The 16,848-nt window shown below is 38.3% G+C and overlaps 1 protein-coding gene across 2 annotated transcripts in view; it reads left to right on the forward strand.

Moving 5' to 3' along the window:
- LOC127651090 (collagen alpha-6(IV) chain-like) overlaps positions 1–16,848 on the forward strand; it is a 109,044-nt gene that overhangs the window by 88,784 nt on the left and 3,412 nt on the right. For both annotated transcript variants that reach the window (XM_052136816.1, XM_052136822.1), the window contains exons 28-44: positions 830–1,000; positions 1,299–1,442; positions 1,652–1,774; positions 2,781–2,962; positions 3,060–3,123; positions 4,613–4,687; positions 4,772–4,879; positions 4,989–5,096; positions 5,261–5,332; positions 7,946–8,065; positions 9,307–9,423; positions 9,680–9,841; positions 9,978–10,076; positions 12,390–12,542; positions 12,696–12,812; positions 16,090–16,281; positions 16,511–16,797. In XM_052136816.1, the coding sequence (XP_051992776.1) occupies positions 830–1,000; positions 1,299–1,442; positions 1,652–1,774; positions 2,781–2,962; positions 3,060–3,123; positions 4,613–4,687; positions 4,772–4,879; positions 4,989–5,096; positions 5,261–5,332; positions 7,946–8,065; positions 9,307–9,423; positions 9,680–9,841; positions 9,978–10,076; positions 12,390–12,542; positions 12,696–12,812; positions 16,090–16,281; positions 16,511–16,797 (2,294 nt within the window). The remainder of the gene's footprint in view (positions 1–829; positions 1,001–1,298; positions 1,443–1,651; positions 1,775–2,780; positions 2,963–3,059; positions 3,124–4,612; positions 4,688–4,771; positions 4,880–4,988; positions 5,097–5,260; positions 5,333–7,945; positions 8,066–9,306; positions 9,424–9,679; positions 9,842–9,977; positions 10,077–12,389; positions 12,543–12,695; positions 12,813–16,089; positions 16,282–16,510; positions 16,798–16,848) is intronic.

Genomic DNA, 16,848 nt, shown 5'->3' on the forward strand with positions numbered 1-16,848 from the left:
GCCTAAAAGCTCCTTTTGTGTTCCACAGAAGAAAGTGAGTCATGCATGTTTTTGGTCAGCATCATTTCATTTTGTGTATTTTTAGATAAACTGTCTCTCTAAGGTGACTGACATGGACCATTAGGCCTCTATAACAAACCAAGAAATCAATTTATATCAATGATGCAGGCTCTAACAACCAATTGTTTATTAGATCAGAAAATGGCTCACTAGTTCCGTTGACCATATCATAATCCATGATCTTTCATTATTAAGAGTTGTATGAATTGTATTCCTCCATCTTTTTATGTGTTTGTGTACAAAGGAGCAACTATCGCATTCTATGCTCACAGTAAAAAGATGGACAGAAACGTGTGCTGAAGTGCTACCAATCCTCAAATTCACAGAATTTGAGCAACATCTAACATTTTGGGCTCAGAAATTGTGTTTACATTACACTGCTATAACCCTGATATGCTTGTGTGCCTTAAACCACAAACCCACCAAATAAAACAAGTCTAGAATACAGCATCTTTAGGTAGAAAGTAATATTCCAACTGCCTGTACATTCAGTGTAGAATTAATCCATACTTTGAACTGAAGTTTTTACTTACAGTATATTAGCCAAATTATGCACAACAAATATCAATAAATGTTTGCTTTTGTCATCAACATTTATTGCATTTTTATTAATACCTTACTTTACAGCCTTGCATCTATTAGCATTTGCTTGTTTTTCAGTAGTAACAGTACATATTACCTGAAGTATACTGTCTTTAATGTATTGCCTAACTCAGATTAGATGTTCTCGAGGTTAAATCATCATGTTGTGATTTTTTTAACTCCCCAGGTTTCCCTGGGCGGAAGGGTGTGAGAGGAGATCCAGGGCTTCCTGGGCCTGGTGGGATAAAAGGTGCCACTGGTTTTCCTGGTGTCCCAGGGACACAGGGATTTAGGGGAATTTCTGGGCCCCCTGGTCCTGGAGCACTTCCAGGCACACCTGGACGACCAGGATTAAAGGGTAAGGAGCCTGCAGAAAGATCTTTAAATGTGTTTGCCGTTATTTATTCTGTTGCTGAAGATTTGTGGAATATTTATTTTATTTTATTCATTGTCATCCTGATGAGTTTCTAAATCTAGGTATTCTAAATTTGTATTGCTGTTTTATTATCAAACATCAGACAAGCATAACAGATAGCCTTTCATTTGATCCTGTTTAAATTATTGATAATATATCATACTGTCACTTCTACCATATTATTACTGCCATCATGTGTCTTCTATAATCCCTTTATCAATCTTCTCTGTCTTTGTTTTAGGGGAGAGGGGATCTCCAGGGTTGTTAGGATTCCCTGGATTTCCTGGTTCTCCTGGAATTCCAGGTAATCCAGGTGTCAAAGGTTCGCCTGGTTTTATTGCTCAGGATGGGTTACCTGGGAGTGATGGAGCAAAAGGACTAAAAGGTATGCAGCATTCCTTATATTGCCATCAGCATCACAGGCTATCTCTTAATGTTCTCTTTTTATTGAGACAATAGAGAACTGTCTGAATAAAATATATTTTGTACTCCAGAAAGATGCCACTGTAGCTTGTTGTAATTATATTTTAATAAAGAATGCAATGTATTAGAATAAAAACTATGTTTTAATTCATGTATCGTTGTGTGTTCTAGGGGATCGTGGTGCTACAGGTCCACCGGGACCCTCTCCTACAGTGGTTCCATCTAAGCTGCAGGAAAATGGTGAACCAGGTGTCCCAGGAAGCAGTGGATTGCCTGGTTTCCCAGGGCCAAGAGGTACAAAAATTAGCCAGACCATCCATCCACACTAAAACAAACCTGTTAAACCTCAATTCCTTTTCGTCAGATTTTCAATAGGATGAATCAGGATTATTGAGATGTTTATTGACATTTTAAAGCAGCATTCCACCAGCCGACTTGAAACATCTCGATTTTGGTTAATCATATTGCACCTACCAATTTTGCTAAAATCTAACTCTTTTGTTGGATGTCACTCTCACTGATAAAGGATAAAAGAGGGATGATAAACTAAATGACTGCCTTTGATGCTTCTATGCGATTTCATGTCATGAGAATCTCAATGAAATAAGAACAGGATATAGACTGAATTATGTACTTGATTATATGTTCATGTTAGGCTTCAAAAATGGGGAAAAAAAATAGCTAATAAATACAGGCGGTTCTGCCTCTGCTTTTTTGTTTTATTCGTCATTTCAGTGTAGGAGAACCCCTGAAAACACTTGGTTACACAATCGCCATGAATAATCATCAGCATTTGCGAAATGTGTCTTTGCATTTGCGGAGTATGGATCAGATCTGAGTAGTGCAAAGTTCTTTACAGTGAGAAGAAGTTCCTTGATCTCTGCAGAGACCTTGGGAGTCCTCCCCACAGAAAGCCAGGGATAACATCAAACATGTCGGATGTTGTTGTCAGCAGGGAGTTGAGCCACAGAGGCAATTAACACACACCCACCCACCCACTGAGAGACGCGGCCGCATAAACTAACACCCTCTGGTTTTCAGATGACTACGAAAATGAAGCTTGTGGCTGAAAATCGTTAAAAAAAATCAGCCTTAGATGTCATCAGAGAGTATCTTTGAATGGTGTTGTGCTACCATACTGTAAATGACATACAAAGTCACATTTAACCTGTGTTGTAAGTGGAATGACAATATGTGCCATTCAATATTCTTTGTGGCTGAACTTACAGACAGTGATGCAACATGATAGAATGTCATTACAGTCATAGAAATAGCACTAAAACATTTCTCCTTTTAACAGGTGATAAGGGTTTTTCCGGGCCACCTGGTCGTCCAGGATTACCTGGACTGCCCGGTATTGCCAACCAAGCAAAAGGTTTTCCTGGTCAGCCTGGAATCCCAGGCATGCCTGGCTCCTCTGGCTTCCCCGGACCCAAAGGATCTCCTGGTGTCATGGGTTTCCCTGGCATGCCAGGACCGAGGGTGAGGATTCTGTGTTCAAGTCACAGGTCAAGAACATTAAAGGTATACCAAGCATACTATAGTGCAATGTGAACATTGTGTCTTGTCTCCATGGCAGGGTGATGATGGTGGACCTGGATTTCAAGGGTTTTCAGGCAGTCAAGGACAGCTTGGTGCCAAAGGTGAGATCTGTGTTGATCTGTCAATATAAGTGGATTAATTATTTAATGGAATATTTCTCCCAAAAATTCAAAGTCTGTCATCATTTACTCAGCCTCATATTGTTCCTAACATATTTAACTTTCTTTATACTAAGGAACACAAAAGGTTATGTTATGATAAATGTTATGCAATACAGTGAACATCTTTTGTGTTCCATGGAAGAGAGTGAGTCTTACTGGTTTGGAACCACATGAGGGTGAGTAAATGAATACCAAATTTTCATTTGTGGGTGAACTATCCCTTTAAGATATTGCCATGGTATTTATGAAATGTAAAAGCCCTTCCTAACCTATGCTAACCTTTGAAACAACAGTTCAAGTAGATGATAGGATAGCTACATACAGCTATAATTCAGGACATTTACATGCTGTGATACAACTATAATCTTGAGCTAATAATCAACTGCAGGCTTTTGCATAGTTTTCTGTCTGTCCAATGTGCATGACACAATGTGTATACATGTCATGAATCGAATATTTGCCATCGCACCTCAACTCCTTAACTTCTCATTGAATGTACTCACTACCAGTATATACTTTTTATTTTTTTTTATGTATAATTATAAACCCCCTGCAGATAGAGTTTAGACAAGTTTTTCAAGTTTAGATATGGAAATGAACTTAAGATTCGGACTTGACAAAAATAAACACGGAAAAAGGAAAAACCATCCAAAAAACCTTCAGACATTGACCTCTGAGACATCGTAAGGTATCCATTTATGCAATATGACCTTGCACGTTTACTAAACCGTAAAAGGCTGCAATTTAGTCTGCATTCACGCTTCGGTCTCTAGCTGGTGTGCGGCACACACTGAGCAGCAGCAATAGCAGAATGTAAAATGTTTATCATATTACAATTCAAATCGCATAGTTTGTCAAAATGATTGCTTCCCAAATGTTGGCTATAAATGCAGTAAAATGGAAACGCATTGCAGATCAAATCAATAGTCATCGAACTACCAGAATCAACGTGGAATCTCGAACTACCCAGAATCATAACATGCACACAATACCAGTTATGGTCCAATTAGGGTGAATACATGCAGGATGAAGTTGAGCCACTATCGCATTATCTAGGTCTTTTAGTCACCTAAGCAAAAAATCAGACTAAAGTGTTTACAATATTACATTTACATTACATTTACATTTATGCATTTGGCAGACGCTTTTATCCAGAGCGACTTACAGTGCACTTATTACAGGGACAATCCCCCCGGAACAACCTGGAGTTAAGTGCCTTGCTCAAGGGCACAATGGTGGTGGCTGTGGGGTTCGAACCAGCGACCTTCTGATTAACAGCCCTGTGTTTTAGCCACTACGCCACCACCACTCCATATTAAAAACTCGAATTATTGTTGTATAAGTCCAATTGAAATGTTAATGCTTTTAAACCTACTGATTGATGCATGTAAACATACTGATTGATTCCCCTAAAAATTATTTATTTAAGGTGAGAAAGGTGATTCGTATTCAGTACCTGGGCCCCCTGGACCAAAGGGTGTGGTGGGAGATCCTGGATTCTCAGGTGGGAGAGACTTTTCCAGTTCTTAAAATAGTTTAATTATATATCAATATGCATCATGATCATTCTTTTATGGTTCATAACCAGGTGGTCCAGGACTTCGGGGAGAACAAGGTGATCCAGGGTTCCCAGGAGTCCCGGGATACCAAGGCCAGAAAGGTTATCCTGGAGAGCCAGGAGCACCAGGATTTGGTGGTAATTGGAAGATTGCAACCACTTTTATGATACCATTATTGTGGTAATTTGATTCACTGTTGAGGATCTTCATCTCTTTGCATGTGTAATGTTTTATATTTAATCATAGGCCCACCAGGTCTCCAAGGCAGTAAGGGTCTCCCTGGTTATCCAGGACAGAAGGGACGTGATGGAGAGCGAGGTCGTCTAGGAGCTTTAGGTCCAGCAGGAGAGAAAGGTTAATCGAGAATGTGTACCATTCTCAGCCTCCAGATACAGCACTTTTTTATTTTTTATTTTATTAATATGGCTAACATCAAACTAAACATTTCCTTTTGTAGTCACATACCTTATTTATCCTGATGCCATTTCTAATATACACTTACCTACATCTCACTTCAGGTCTACCAGGCTTTCCTGGTTTAGATGGACTCAATGGTCTTCCAGGATCCAAGGGCCCCCCTGGAGTTCCAGGTAAATTAACTTGAAAATGTAACTTAATGAATTAGTGTTGATATGGCCTACCATTATGATCACAAAGTTCTAAGTTAAAGCTGCACTATATAATTTGTTTTTCCACTTTAAAGGGATTGTTCACGCAAAAATGAAAATTCTCTCATCATTTACTCACCATCATGCCATCCCAATGTGTATGACTTTCTTACATTTACATGTATGCATTTGGCAGACGCTTTTATCCAAAGCGACTTACAGTGCACTTATTACAGGGGCAATCCCCCTGGAGCAACCTGGAGATAAGTGTCTTGCTCAAGGACACAATAAAGCTATGTGCTTTAGCCCACTATGCCACCGCCTCTTTCTTCAGCAGAACACAAACTACATTTTTTTAGAAGAATATATCAGCTTTGTATGTCCGTACAATGCAAGTGAATGGTGATCAGACCTTGGTAGCTCCAAAAATCACATAAAGGTAACATTTATGTATTCCGTATGACTCTAAATCTATATCTTCAGATGTGATATAATAGGTGTGGGTGAGATTTATGTATCTATCTGTTTCTCACCCACACTTATAATGTCGCTTCTGAAGACATGGATTTAACCACTGTAGTCGTACAGGTTACTTTTATGCTGTCTTTGTGATTTTTAGAGCTTGAAAGATCTGGTCACCATTCACTTGCATTATGGACCTACAGAGCTGAGAGATTCTTCTAAAAATCTTTATTTGTGTTCTGCAGCAGAAAGAAAGTCATACACATCTGGGATGGCATGAGGGTGAGAAAATGATGAGAGAATTTTCCTTTTTGTGTGAATGTTTTAGACAAAGAAATTAATAGCCTAGTACTTTGATAATGAATAGTCATATCAGTGGCCTAGAATTTTTTTATTCTAAATAAGCAGGCCACTCCCTCTTTGGAGCCACCATGTTGTAATCACACGACTAGCCATGTTTTACATTTCCACTGAGATATAATAATAATAATAAGTTATTAATAATTATGTTTCATTTAAATGCTCAAGCAACTGTACAGAAAAATAAACCTAAAATACATCTAAATAACACAGAGAAGCAAATCAAACAATATACAGGTATACAAAAATTTAGATTATAATATAGTGTTTTCAGCTGTTGAAGAGCACAATCATTAGGCCAGATCATAAATTTATGGCAAGCTATCAATAAAGATCAATTGTTGATGATGATGATATAATGTTGATGAAATATGACAAAGTTTACTTTTTATTGTTTATATTGAGTGCAGGTTTTATATCCCTTACTTGTTTGAATGAGCAACAGGTAGCAGTGAAGCTCCAAGTATTTCAAAATAAGAGTCCCTGTGTATTTCAAAGTTAAAGTGCCTTTATAGTTAAAAGTTCCATGCTATGAATCAAATCTTTTTAAAAAAAACTTTTTTTTATTACAGATATATATATATCAATTTGATTAAACACCATTTGATCATAACATTTCATTAAAACAGTTAACATGGAATCCAGAAAACGGAGAGTGTATAATTTGTGTATGTGACACTTAATGAAGTTATATTCTGTGTAATTTCATAAAAAATCTGAGGCTTTTTATTTGTTTATTTTAGTATCGATACCGAGGTACCAGAGCTGGTATCGTACCGAAGCCAACATTTATCAGCGCATCCTTAGACTGTTCTTCCTTTTAAATTTGAATCCTCTCCTTCAATGAAGGGAAAATTAGCCTTTTCTTCTCCTGCACAAATTGTGATATTGCACACAAGAGCCAGATACTTGTGCAGATAATCACTAGGAATGGTGAACAATTTGATATTGTGATGTTCAGGATTGTGAACGCTGGCACACATCAGTATGTAGAACCAATCACATTAGGATTTATGCATAGGCAAGTTCAGTAACACTTCGCATAATCTTTTTACGAGAACTAAAGAAAGAAATGGAGAATAAAAAACGAACACAGAATGCTTGATGACCGCCTCTGCTGTTGTTGCACATGTTGAGTGTTGTTAAACTCACTCTGAGTTTTGCGCAGTGAGCGCTCTGATATTTTCTGCAATTTTATCAAATTAATTTGGTAGGTCAGATAAAAGTGATTGGCGGGCCACATGAAATCACTGACTTAAATAAAAACATTATATCGTGGCAGGAGACGTTGAGAAGTGGTGGTACGCAAGATAAATGGCCGTTAATCTGTTGACTAATGTAGAGAAGTGCATGTACTGCATACCAGTGAGAACCCACCCATTTCAAACACCGAGCACAATCCAATATCGGTGGACCTCTAATTTGTATCTATTTACAAACTTACATAAACCAGATTTAATGTGCCATATATGTGGAAAACTTGTCTTGAGTACTTTAACTTGCAGTCAGCCTACCCTGTTATATTTTTAAGGCCAGGTTGAATGTGTGCCCCTGCCTGTTTAAATAAGAGTCTGCGATAAATTATTTATTTTGAGATTGTGTTGGTTTGTTTTGGTATGGGGATATGGTATTAATTGTATTTATTCAGGTCTTGAAAAAGGTCTTAAAGTCAACACAACCGCAACGGAGCCCAAGTCAACACCATTGTCCAAAGTGACACAAACTTGAACAGATACCCTAATGACTGCTCATTTATTTAACCTATGTCCTCAGGAGTGATTGAAGGTGGTCAGCAAGGAGCTCGTGGTAGGGATGGCCTGAAGGGAGAGAGAGGCCCATCACGGCCCGGAGCCCCTGGCCTGCCTGGAGAGAGAGGATTTAAAGGAGAGAATGGTGAAGATCATCACGCTCACAGACCACCAAGCATGCCAACATCAGCAGACCATCAAATTGAATCTTTTGTATTAAAGTAAAAGAAGGAAAAATAAATTATAATATTTATTAAGTCAGATTAAATGGTAAATGGCCTGCACTTATATAGTGCCTTTTTTAACCATAGAGGTTACCTAAGCGCTTTACACTGTGTCCCATTCACACTCACACTCATACACCAATGGCGGCAGAGCTGCCATGCAAGGCGCTAGCCTGCCATTGGGAGCAACTTGGGTTCAGTGTCTTGCCCAAGGACACTTCGGCATGTGGAGTTGTGAGGGACGGGAATCGAACCGCCAACCCTGCGATTAGTGGCCGACCTGCTCTACCAGCGAGTGTTGATGCTGACTACCGCCCCTGGAGTCACGAGTTTGGGTCCAGGTGTGCTGGTGACTCCAGCCAGGTCTCCTGAGCAAACAAGTTGGCCCGGTTGCTGGGGAGGAAAGAGTCACATGGCGGTAACCTCCTCGTGGTCACTATGATGTGGTTCTCGCTCTCAGTGGGGTGCGTGGTGAGTTGCGTGGATGCAGCAGTGAATAGCGTGAAGCCTCCATGCACGCTACATCTCCACGGTAACACGCTCAACAAGCCACGTGATAAGATGCGTGGATTGATGGTCTCATGGCAAATGAGATTCGTCCTCTGCCACCCAGATTAAGGTCACTATGCCACCATGAGGATTTATAGAGTGCATTGGGAATTGAACATTCCAAAATGGGGAGAAAGAGGGTAGGAAAAAAAAGTCTGATTAATTTAATCAGTTAAAATAATAACCGTTTAATAAAGATTTTTAAATGGGTGTTAGAGGAAGAAGCCAATTCAGTTTGGTAACTGTTTAAGAGCCCTAACAAAGACTTGAAGGTGTCATTCGGACTGTGACTGATTGGTTTGGCTCAACCATGCTCAGATTCAGAGAAAACAGAGTGAGACCATTTTACAATCCACATTTGTCTGGACAGTCAAAAGACTTTAAAGCCATTTTTCTCAATTTTAGTATTGCCATAGTTATGGTGTTTTTGGTTTAGTAGTGCAGAACCGATTCACCGGTACACTCTACTTTTCCACAAGGCTCTTTAAGGAAAAGTGAAAGACTTTGAGCGTGAAAGAGAGCAATCACAGGGTCATTGCTGTTCTGACCAGCTTTGTTTGTACTTCATTTACATGCAATATGTCTTTGATGATTGTGGAATGTTGGTTTTCAGGTGCCCCTGGTCGACGAGGTTTACCTGGTAATCCAGGCCCCCCTGGCCCACCTAGTCCTTCTAATATCCCAGGTCCGCTCGGAGACACTGGACTTCCGGGATTAGATGGACGAGAAGGTACAGGGCATCTCTATTCTCTCTTTCCTGCTTATTTCTATTCTATTGCCTGTTTTATGCTTTACCAGAATACATTTAGCTGGGGCTGTATGCTTGTAAAACGTATATTTAAAATAAATATAAAAATACTGTATCTGATCTAGATGGTTAGTAGTTGTCTTTGCATTGCTCTTAAGAATATCTTTCTTTGACCTCTTGTTATACAGTACCAGTCGCTTATAGTTCTTGTGATGTAGCTTTTGTTGATCATTTGTAGGTACCTTTGGCCCTCCTGGCCTCCCTGGTCCACCAGGGCCTGGAACAGTCCAAGGAGACAAAGGAGATCCTGGATATCCTGGACTACCTGGTATACCAGGAGCACGCGGAGACCTTGGTGGTTCTGGAGCACCTGGATTACAAGGCAACCCTGGATTCAAAGGTATACTGTTTGCTACTGATGGCATGCAACATTTTAAATGCTTCAATACTTTTCACATTCTTTTACTATGTTATTGTGGTTTATTTATTATAATTTATTCAAAATAATTATGCTGTATCTCTTTTGATTTTCAAAGGACAAAGAGGTGACGCTGGTTTTAGTGGTTTACCTGGGCCACCAGGTTTTCCTGGAGAATCAGGGGGTTATGGCATGAAAGGATTTAAAGGACAGAAGGGTTAGTAAATATTGTACCCTTAAAGGGCATTTTATATTATTTATAATATGTTAGTGAACTCTTCATCTGAAACATTATTGTTGCTGACCTGCAGGAATCTGTGAACTGTTGCACAAATTCATAGTTAAATGCATACTGCTTTAGACATGTTTAAACTCATTTTCAGGATGTTCTTAACTGAGTAATATGTGTATAAATGCTCTGTTGGACTGATTAGGTTAGGGTTTTTTATATATATATTATTTTCCTTATTGCAGACAAAACTATTTGCAGGATTGAAACTGTATTCAGAGTAATGGGGGGCACCTGCTATCTGTTATTTTTTTTTTTTCTTTCTTGTCTTACTTGCCAAGGCTTCTCTTTTTGACTGCTGGTTACGAGCTTATGGGGAGTTTTGTATTGGGATTCAGCTCTGGCGGTTGGGTGTTCAGTTGGGTTTGTTCTACCAAACTGCACTTTTTATGGCTATGTGGGATATTTTTTGAAGGATGTTGTGACAGGGCGGAGGCCGGGGCGGGGTCGTGATTTTATACACACTGTCCCTTATTAGGCTAATTATGCCTCCTAGAGGGATAAAGGCCGACTACGGATGGTGGTGCGAGAGAGAGAGAGATAGTTTACGGGCAGCTGACTTCCATGTGTTGATGTTTGTGTTTTTTGGACCAAAATACAGTCATCTCTAGGAGACAGAATGTGTCACCTTCCTGAGCAGTCACATTGTGTTTATACTTGCGTACTATTGTTTGTACAGATGAACATGGTACATTTAGGTGTTTGGAAATTGCTGCCAAGGATGAAACAGTCTTGTAGAAGTCCACAATTTTTTTTGAGGTCTTGGCTGATTTCTTTTGATAATCCCATGATGTCAAGCAAAGAGGCACTGAGGTACACCTCCATTTCAGTACTACTCCTATCAGAAGCTAATTGTCTAAAGGCTTGACATAATTTTCTGGAATTTTTCAAGCTGTTTAAAGGCACAGTAAACTTCTGACCCACTGGAATTGTTATAGAGTCAATTAAATTTGAAACAATCTGTCTGTAAATAATAGTTGGGAAAATGACTGGTGTCATACACAAAGTAGATATCCTAAATGACTTGCCAAAACTATAGTTTGCTAATATTAAATATGTGGAGTGGTTAAAAAAGTGGTGGTGACGAAGTGGGCTAAAGCACATAACTGTTCATCAGAAGGTTGCTGGTTCGATCCCCACAGCCACCACCATTGTGTCCTTGAACAAGACACTTAACTCCAGGTTACTCTGGGGGGATTGTCCCTGTAATAAGTGCACTGGATAAAAGCGTCTGCCAAATGCGTAAATGTAAGATTAAAGTCTAATTTTTTTCTGCTATCTTCAGGCTTGTCATTATGTCAAAAATACCTTTTCACAAATATACCAGTGAACCCTGTGACCTCCCTTTTCATAGTCTTCTGTGTCAGTCTCTGGAGACTAAACATCTAATCTCTCAATTTCTGTCCTTATTTTCTTCTTCTATTACAACCTCCTCCAAACAGCTTAAAGATGCATGGGAGAGGGGCGTAGGTGCTAAGATTGAGGATAATATCTGCAAAGAGGGATTGCACAATTCATGGATGTGCGATAAATGCCAGATTACAGTTATTTAATTTTAAGGTCATGCACAGACACATTACTCAAAAATAAAGCTTAATAATATTTATCCAACAATTTAGTCTCTCTGTGATCATTGTAAAGCCCCTGAAGGGTCACTGTCTCACATGTTTTGGTCCTGAGCCTTCTATTTTCTGGCAGGACAATTTTTAATTGGTACTCCATAGTTTATAATGCAGAACTATTGCCTGATATTGAATTGCTTTCTTGGCTGTCTCTTCTCCCAGTTTTGGCTTTCTGAGTTGGTGTCATCCCTTCAACTGGAGAGAGTCTGTTTTTCTATAATAGGTGCTATTGTTAAATATTCTGAGATTTGGGGCCCCTTCCTTGAACAGATTTCCAAAAATGTTGTATCTAGAGTGCACTCCTGCTGTTTATGTTTATTTTTCACAGTATTGTATTCTTTCTTGTTTTATGTTATTCCGTGTATCTGTTTTAGGAGTATCTTTTTCTTTTGTTTACATGTATCAGAAATTAGTGTTTAAGCATATACGAATCACATTGCAAGTCTGGTCTTTTCTGTATATGGGTTGGGTGAGGGTTTTTTATTTTTCTTGAAAAAAAAGAAATGTATAAGAAGAAAAAAAAGAAATTAATTCTAGAAACATTACCTCAGATTAAAATATGTAAATCATGAGCAATGTGTGAACACACCAACTCTTACTGATTATATTGTCATTTCAGGTGATCTTGGTCCTAAGGGGCTTCCAGGTACTGTATACCAACCTAGAAACTATACTCAAAATAGGCCACCTGGGGATTCCGGCCCACAAGGTTTTGATGGGCCTCTTGGTCAGCCAGGAACACCAGGCCAGCCAGGCAGTCCAGGATCCCCAGGTGAGTGCTTTCTTCAGTCTTTGCAGAAGATAACAAAAAAACAAAGAAATATGGTAGTGTGATCCTCTGGTCTGGTATGAATCACTGATATTAGCATTATTCTTAACATTATTGAACTTTTCAACTCACCTAATTTCTGTACATTTTCTATAGGTCCCAAAGGACTCAGAGGGCCAGTGGGTAGACTTGGTCCAGTTGGTACAGCTGGACCTCCAGGAAGTTTTGGTGAGCCTGGACCTTCAGGAGTCCAAGGACCCACAGGAACCCAAGGTTTGATGAGAAAGTCTCTCTACATTATTAACACAGTCAGAACTCTGCCACACTCTGAAATTTTTACAAAGAAAGCCATTTTCGTTTATGTGAAGGCTTTGGTATACTACTACTTTTGACAAATGTTTTGTCAGTTAATCTAAAATGTGCTTAACAAGTTAACATCTAAATTTACTGGTTTTATTGATGTAATAATATATTTTTTTTTATAAATGATTGCATCAATAAAATAACCTGTCTCAATTAGGTTACACCAGGAAAAGTAAATAAAAAATGAAATTCCTGACATTATTTACTCACTCACATGTTGTTCAATGTTGCATACTTATTTTTTTTTCTGTAGAACACAAAAGTAGAAAGCTTTGAAGAATCATTATGCAACCCTATACAACAGCATACTAAGTACATAGATACCAGGAGCCGGTTGCACCAGCTATACGTGAGTTACAACATAGCCTAATTGTGGCGTAAATGGGCACTGAGTCACAATTTATGCACTACTAAATATTTGAGGGTTGCACCATTAAATTTAGGTAGGATGTAACCCTACATATAAACTAAATATTTACGGAAGCCTCGGACCAGGAGTAATGGATGGAATAAAAAAGCAGACTGATATTTAATGATATCAATGAGCTCATGTTTTGCATGACAGGCATCAATAATTTCAACATACTGTATGATGTTTACAATTAAGAGAGAGAAAAGAAAAAAAAAAACCATATTTTTAAGCGGCTCTTCAGCTTTAAACCGTTCAAACGGTGCAGTTTTCAGGGTGCGTTGCCCGGTGTCAAGTTCAACACATTCAAAATATATTTTTCCAGCCTGTTGTATTAGTATTTATTTATCACCCCTTATTTATTTTAGATACAGTTTACTCTATATTGTTATTTACACAGGGCAAATATACTATTTATCAAATCTACTTTTATTATGAATCGTATTTTAATGGGGATATAATTTATTACAGCTGACATTTATGTGAGCAAAAAAGGTTTGAACATCAACCGTAACAAGATGACACTGTCAGATTTTTAACATTTCTGTTTACAAATTTGGAGGTTGCTTATTGGATAAATACAGGTAAACGTCATATTATGCGACTACACCTCATGTTACAGAGAGCTTACTACCTACTAGTTAAGTCTTGCCATAAGAACAGCTGGTGCAACCAAATTAAGCACTGAATTAGTTACAAAATAACTAGTAGTAACTAAGCCCTTTGTGTGAACTTTACATCTCAACTTAAGTGAGACATTACGCACAGCTGGTGCAACCCTACACAGGGGCTGTCAAGCTCCAAAAATAAAAAAAAAATAAAACGAAACAAAAGCAAAATAAAAGTTGGGATGGGAAGAAATATCACGTTTTCAGTTAATCACAATCCCCATTTGAGCAATCCCAGTATTTTCGATTTTTAAAATCCCTTGAGTGATCTTTTAAACTATGCAGTTAAAATGTCTATGATAAGCCACTGGCTGGGACATCTTTTTTTTTTTCACTCACCAGAGTTTTAGTATAGAGACGCAAAAGTTCAGCACCGAAATCCTTTCTCTGTATGTTCACTGTAAACGTTTGGTTAGACTATATACATGTTATGTGTCCAAAGAAGAAATCCACACAACCCATTTGTCATTGAATAATGTATCTTTTTATAACCTTTCTGTTTTTTGCACTAAGTTGTTGATCTAAAACAACAAAAAAATCAACATTTAATTCCAATCACACATAGCACGTATATGGTAAAGAAGCCATTTGACTTCACTCCAAAGGGATAGTTCAACCAAAAATGAAAATTCTCTCATGAAATTACTCACTCTCCTGGCATCCCAGATGTGTATGACTTTCTTTCCTCAGCCAAACAAATTAAGATTTTTAAAAGAATAAGTCTCTGTAGCTCCATAAAATGCAAGTGAATGGTCCCAAAATATTGAAGCTCCAAAATTCACATAAAGGCAGCATAAAAGTAATCCAAACTTCAGTGGTTAAATCCATGCATTCAGACACAATATTATAGGTGTGGGTGTGAAACGGATCAATATTCAAGTACTTTTTTTTATCATAAATTAACCTCCCTGCCCAGTAGGGGGCTATATGCACGAATAATGTGAATCACTAAAAACAGAAGGTGAAACTGGAGGAAAAAGATCAGTTTCTCACCCATGCCTATCATATTGCTTCATAAGATATGGATTTAACCACCAGAGTCGTCTACAGCACTTTTATGTTGCCCTTGTGGATTCTGGAGCTTCAAAATGTTGGCACCCATTCACTTGCATTGTATGGACCTACAGAGCTGAGATATGCTTCTAAAAGTCTTTCTTTGTTTGAAAGTTGAAAGAAAGTCATACACATGAGGCTAGTGTTAATTTCTTTTTGGGTGAACTAACCCTTAAATGTGAGCTCAACCCAAAAACTCTATCAGACACTCACTTAATTGCTGCTATCCTTAAATAGACTGTAACGTTTTAGCACTTGTTCTACAAATCAGTGTAAATACTTATAATTAGTGCAAATTATGCATGTTAACAATATATGAAATTTCAAGGCATATTTAAAATTGGAATTCATCCAATTTGTAAATTTTTAAAAAGCTAAAATGTGAAGAAAATTATAAAAACTAATTATAAAATAAAATTCATATTTTCATAATGTTCCCCTGTATATTTATCAATATTAGCTGAGAGAGAAACATCTTTCATATGTAAGCAAAATTTAAATTCTATCTCAAATACTCCCATATGAATCGAAACTGAATTTCATTAACTTGAAATTTAATCAAGAGCTTGTGATTCGGAATCGAACCAGGTAAGGAAATCTGCATCAATACCCAGCCCTACATAAGTGTCATTAAAATATACCACAAGGCCATAAGCCATATGACAGGTTTGTGTGACCTAAATTAAAGTAATTATTCACTGATAATCTTGCCCTCCCCAGTGTTTGAGTCTAGTGGAGTTGAAGGAAATGTTACATTTCAGTCTGCTCCTGACAAAGCTAACATATGGCTTCAGTAGACTTGGAATATAGCATTGAGTCTTATGGTCTGCTTTTATTGTGTTTTTATAATGGTGTGTGCGTAAGTGCCTGCGCTTTTTGAAGTTTGACAGCCCCTGGTTGCATTTTTGGGTGAACTATTTCTTTAACTAACAACTAGACAGTTTCACTTTCTACATTGTGTAAGGTACATGGCACTACAACATCATTGTTTACACTATTAATCTCTTCTCCTCTCTCCTTTAATGTTCTTTATTTTACTTTGACATGTCCTATACAGGTACCTCTGGCCAACCGGGGTTGCCAGGTCCTCCAGGGTTACCTGCACGCAGTAGCAGTATTGGTTATACTCTGGTGAAACATAGTCAGTCCACCCTGATGCCCATGTGTCCTCAAGGCATGACAAAGTTATGGGATGGCTACAGTTTGTTGTATGTGGAGGGACAGGAGAAAGCCCACAACCAGGATTTGGGTGAGGCACTTGTGACTATATATAACTAATATTTATACACTTGTAACTTTGTAAATATTTTTGATAATATAAAGAAAAAGATACAGGGTATAAACATCACTTACTAGAATATTTTTGTAGATCAGTCTGATGTGGACTGTGTAATATAGGCATTTATATACAATATGCACTAACCAGTTGACTTGCTGCAAGATGATTCAGTTAAATTTAAATGTTCGCTTCATCACAGGATTGCCTGGTTCCTGCCTGCCTCATTTCAGCACCATCCCCTTCCTGTACTGCACAGTCAATGAACTTTGTTACTATGCCAGCCGCAATGACAAATCTTATTGGCTGTCCACCACAGCGCCCATTCCCATGATGCCTGTGGCAGATCAGCAGATATCTCAGTACATTAGCCGCTGCTCTGTGTGTGAGGCCCCTTCTCATGCAGTCGCTATCCATAGTCAAGACCTCACCATACCTACCTGCCCTCAGGGCTGGAGAAGTCTGTGGATTGGTTACTCCTTCCTTATGGTAATATTCAGTTTCAGCATACATGCACAATCACACACAAATGTAAATTCA

The sequence above is a fragment of the Xyrauchen texanus genome, chromosome 1 (genome assembly GCF_025860055.1).
Source record: "Xyrauchen texanus isolate HMW12.3.18 chromosome 1, RBS_HiC_50CHRs, whole genome shotgun sequence".
In the NCBI taxonomy this organism is placed as follows: domain Eukaryota; kingdom Metazoa; phylum Chordata; class Actinopteri; order Cypriniformes; family Catostomidae; genus Xyrauchen; species Xyrauchen texanus.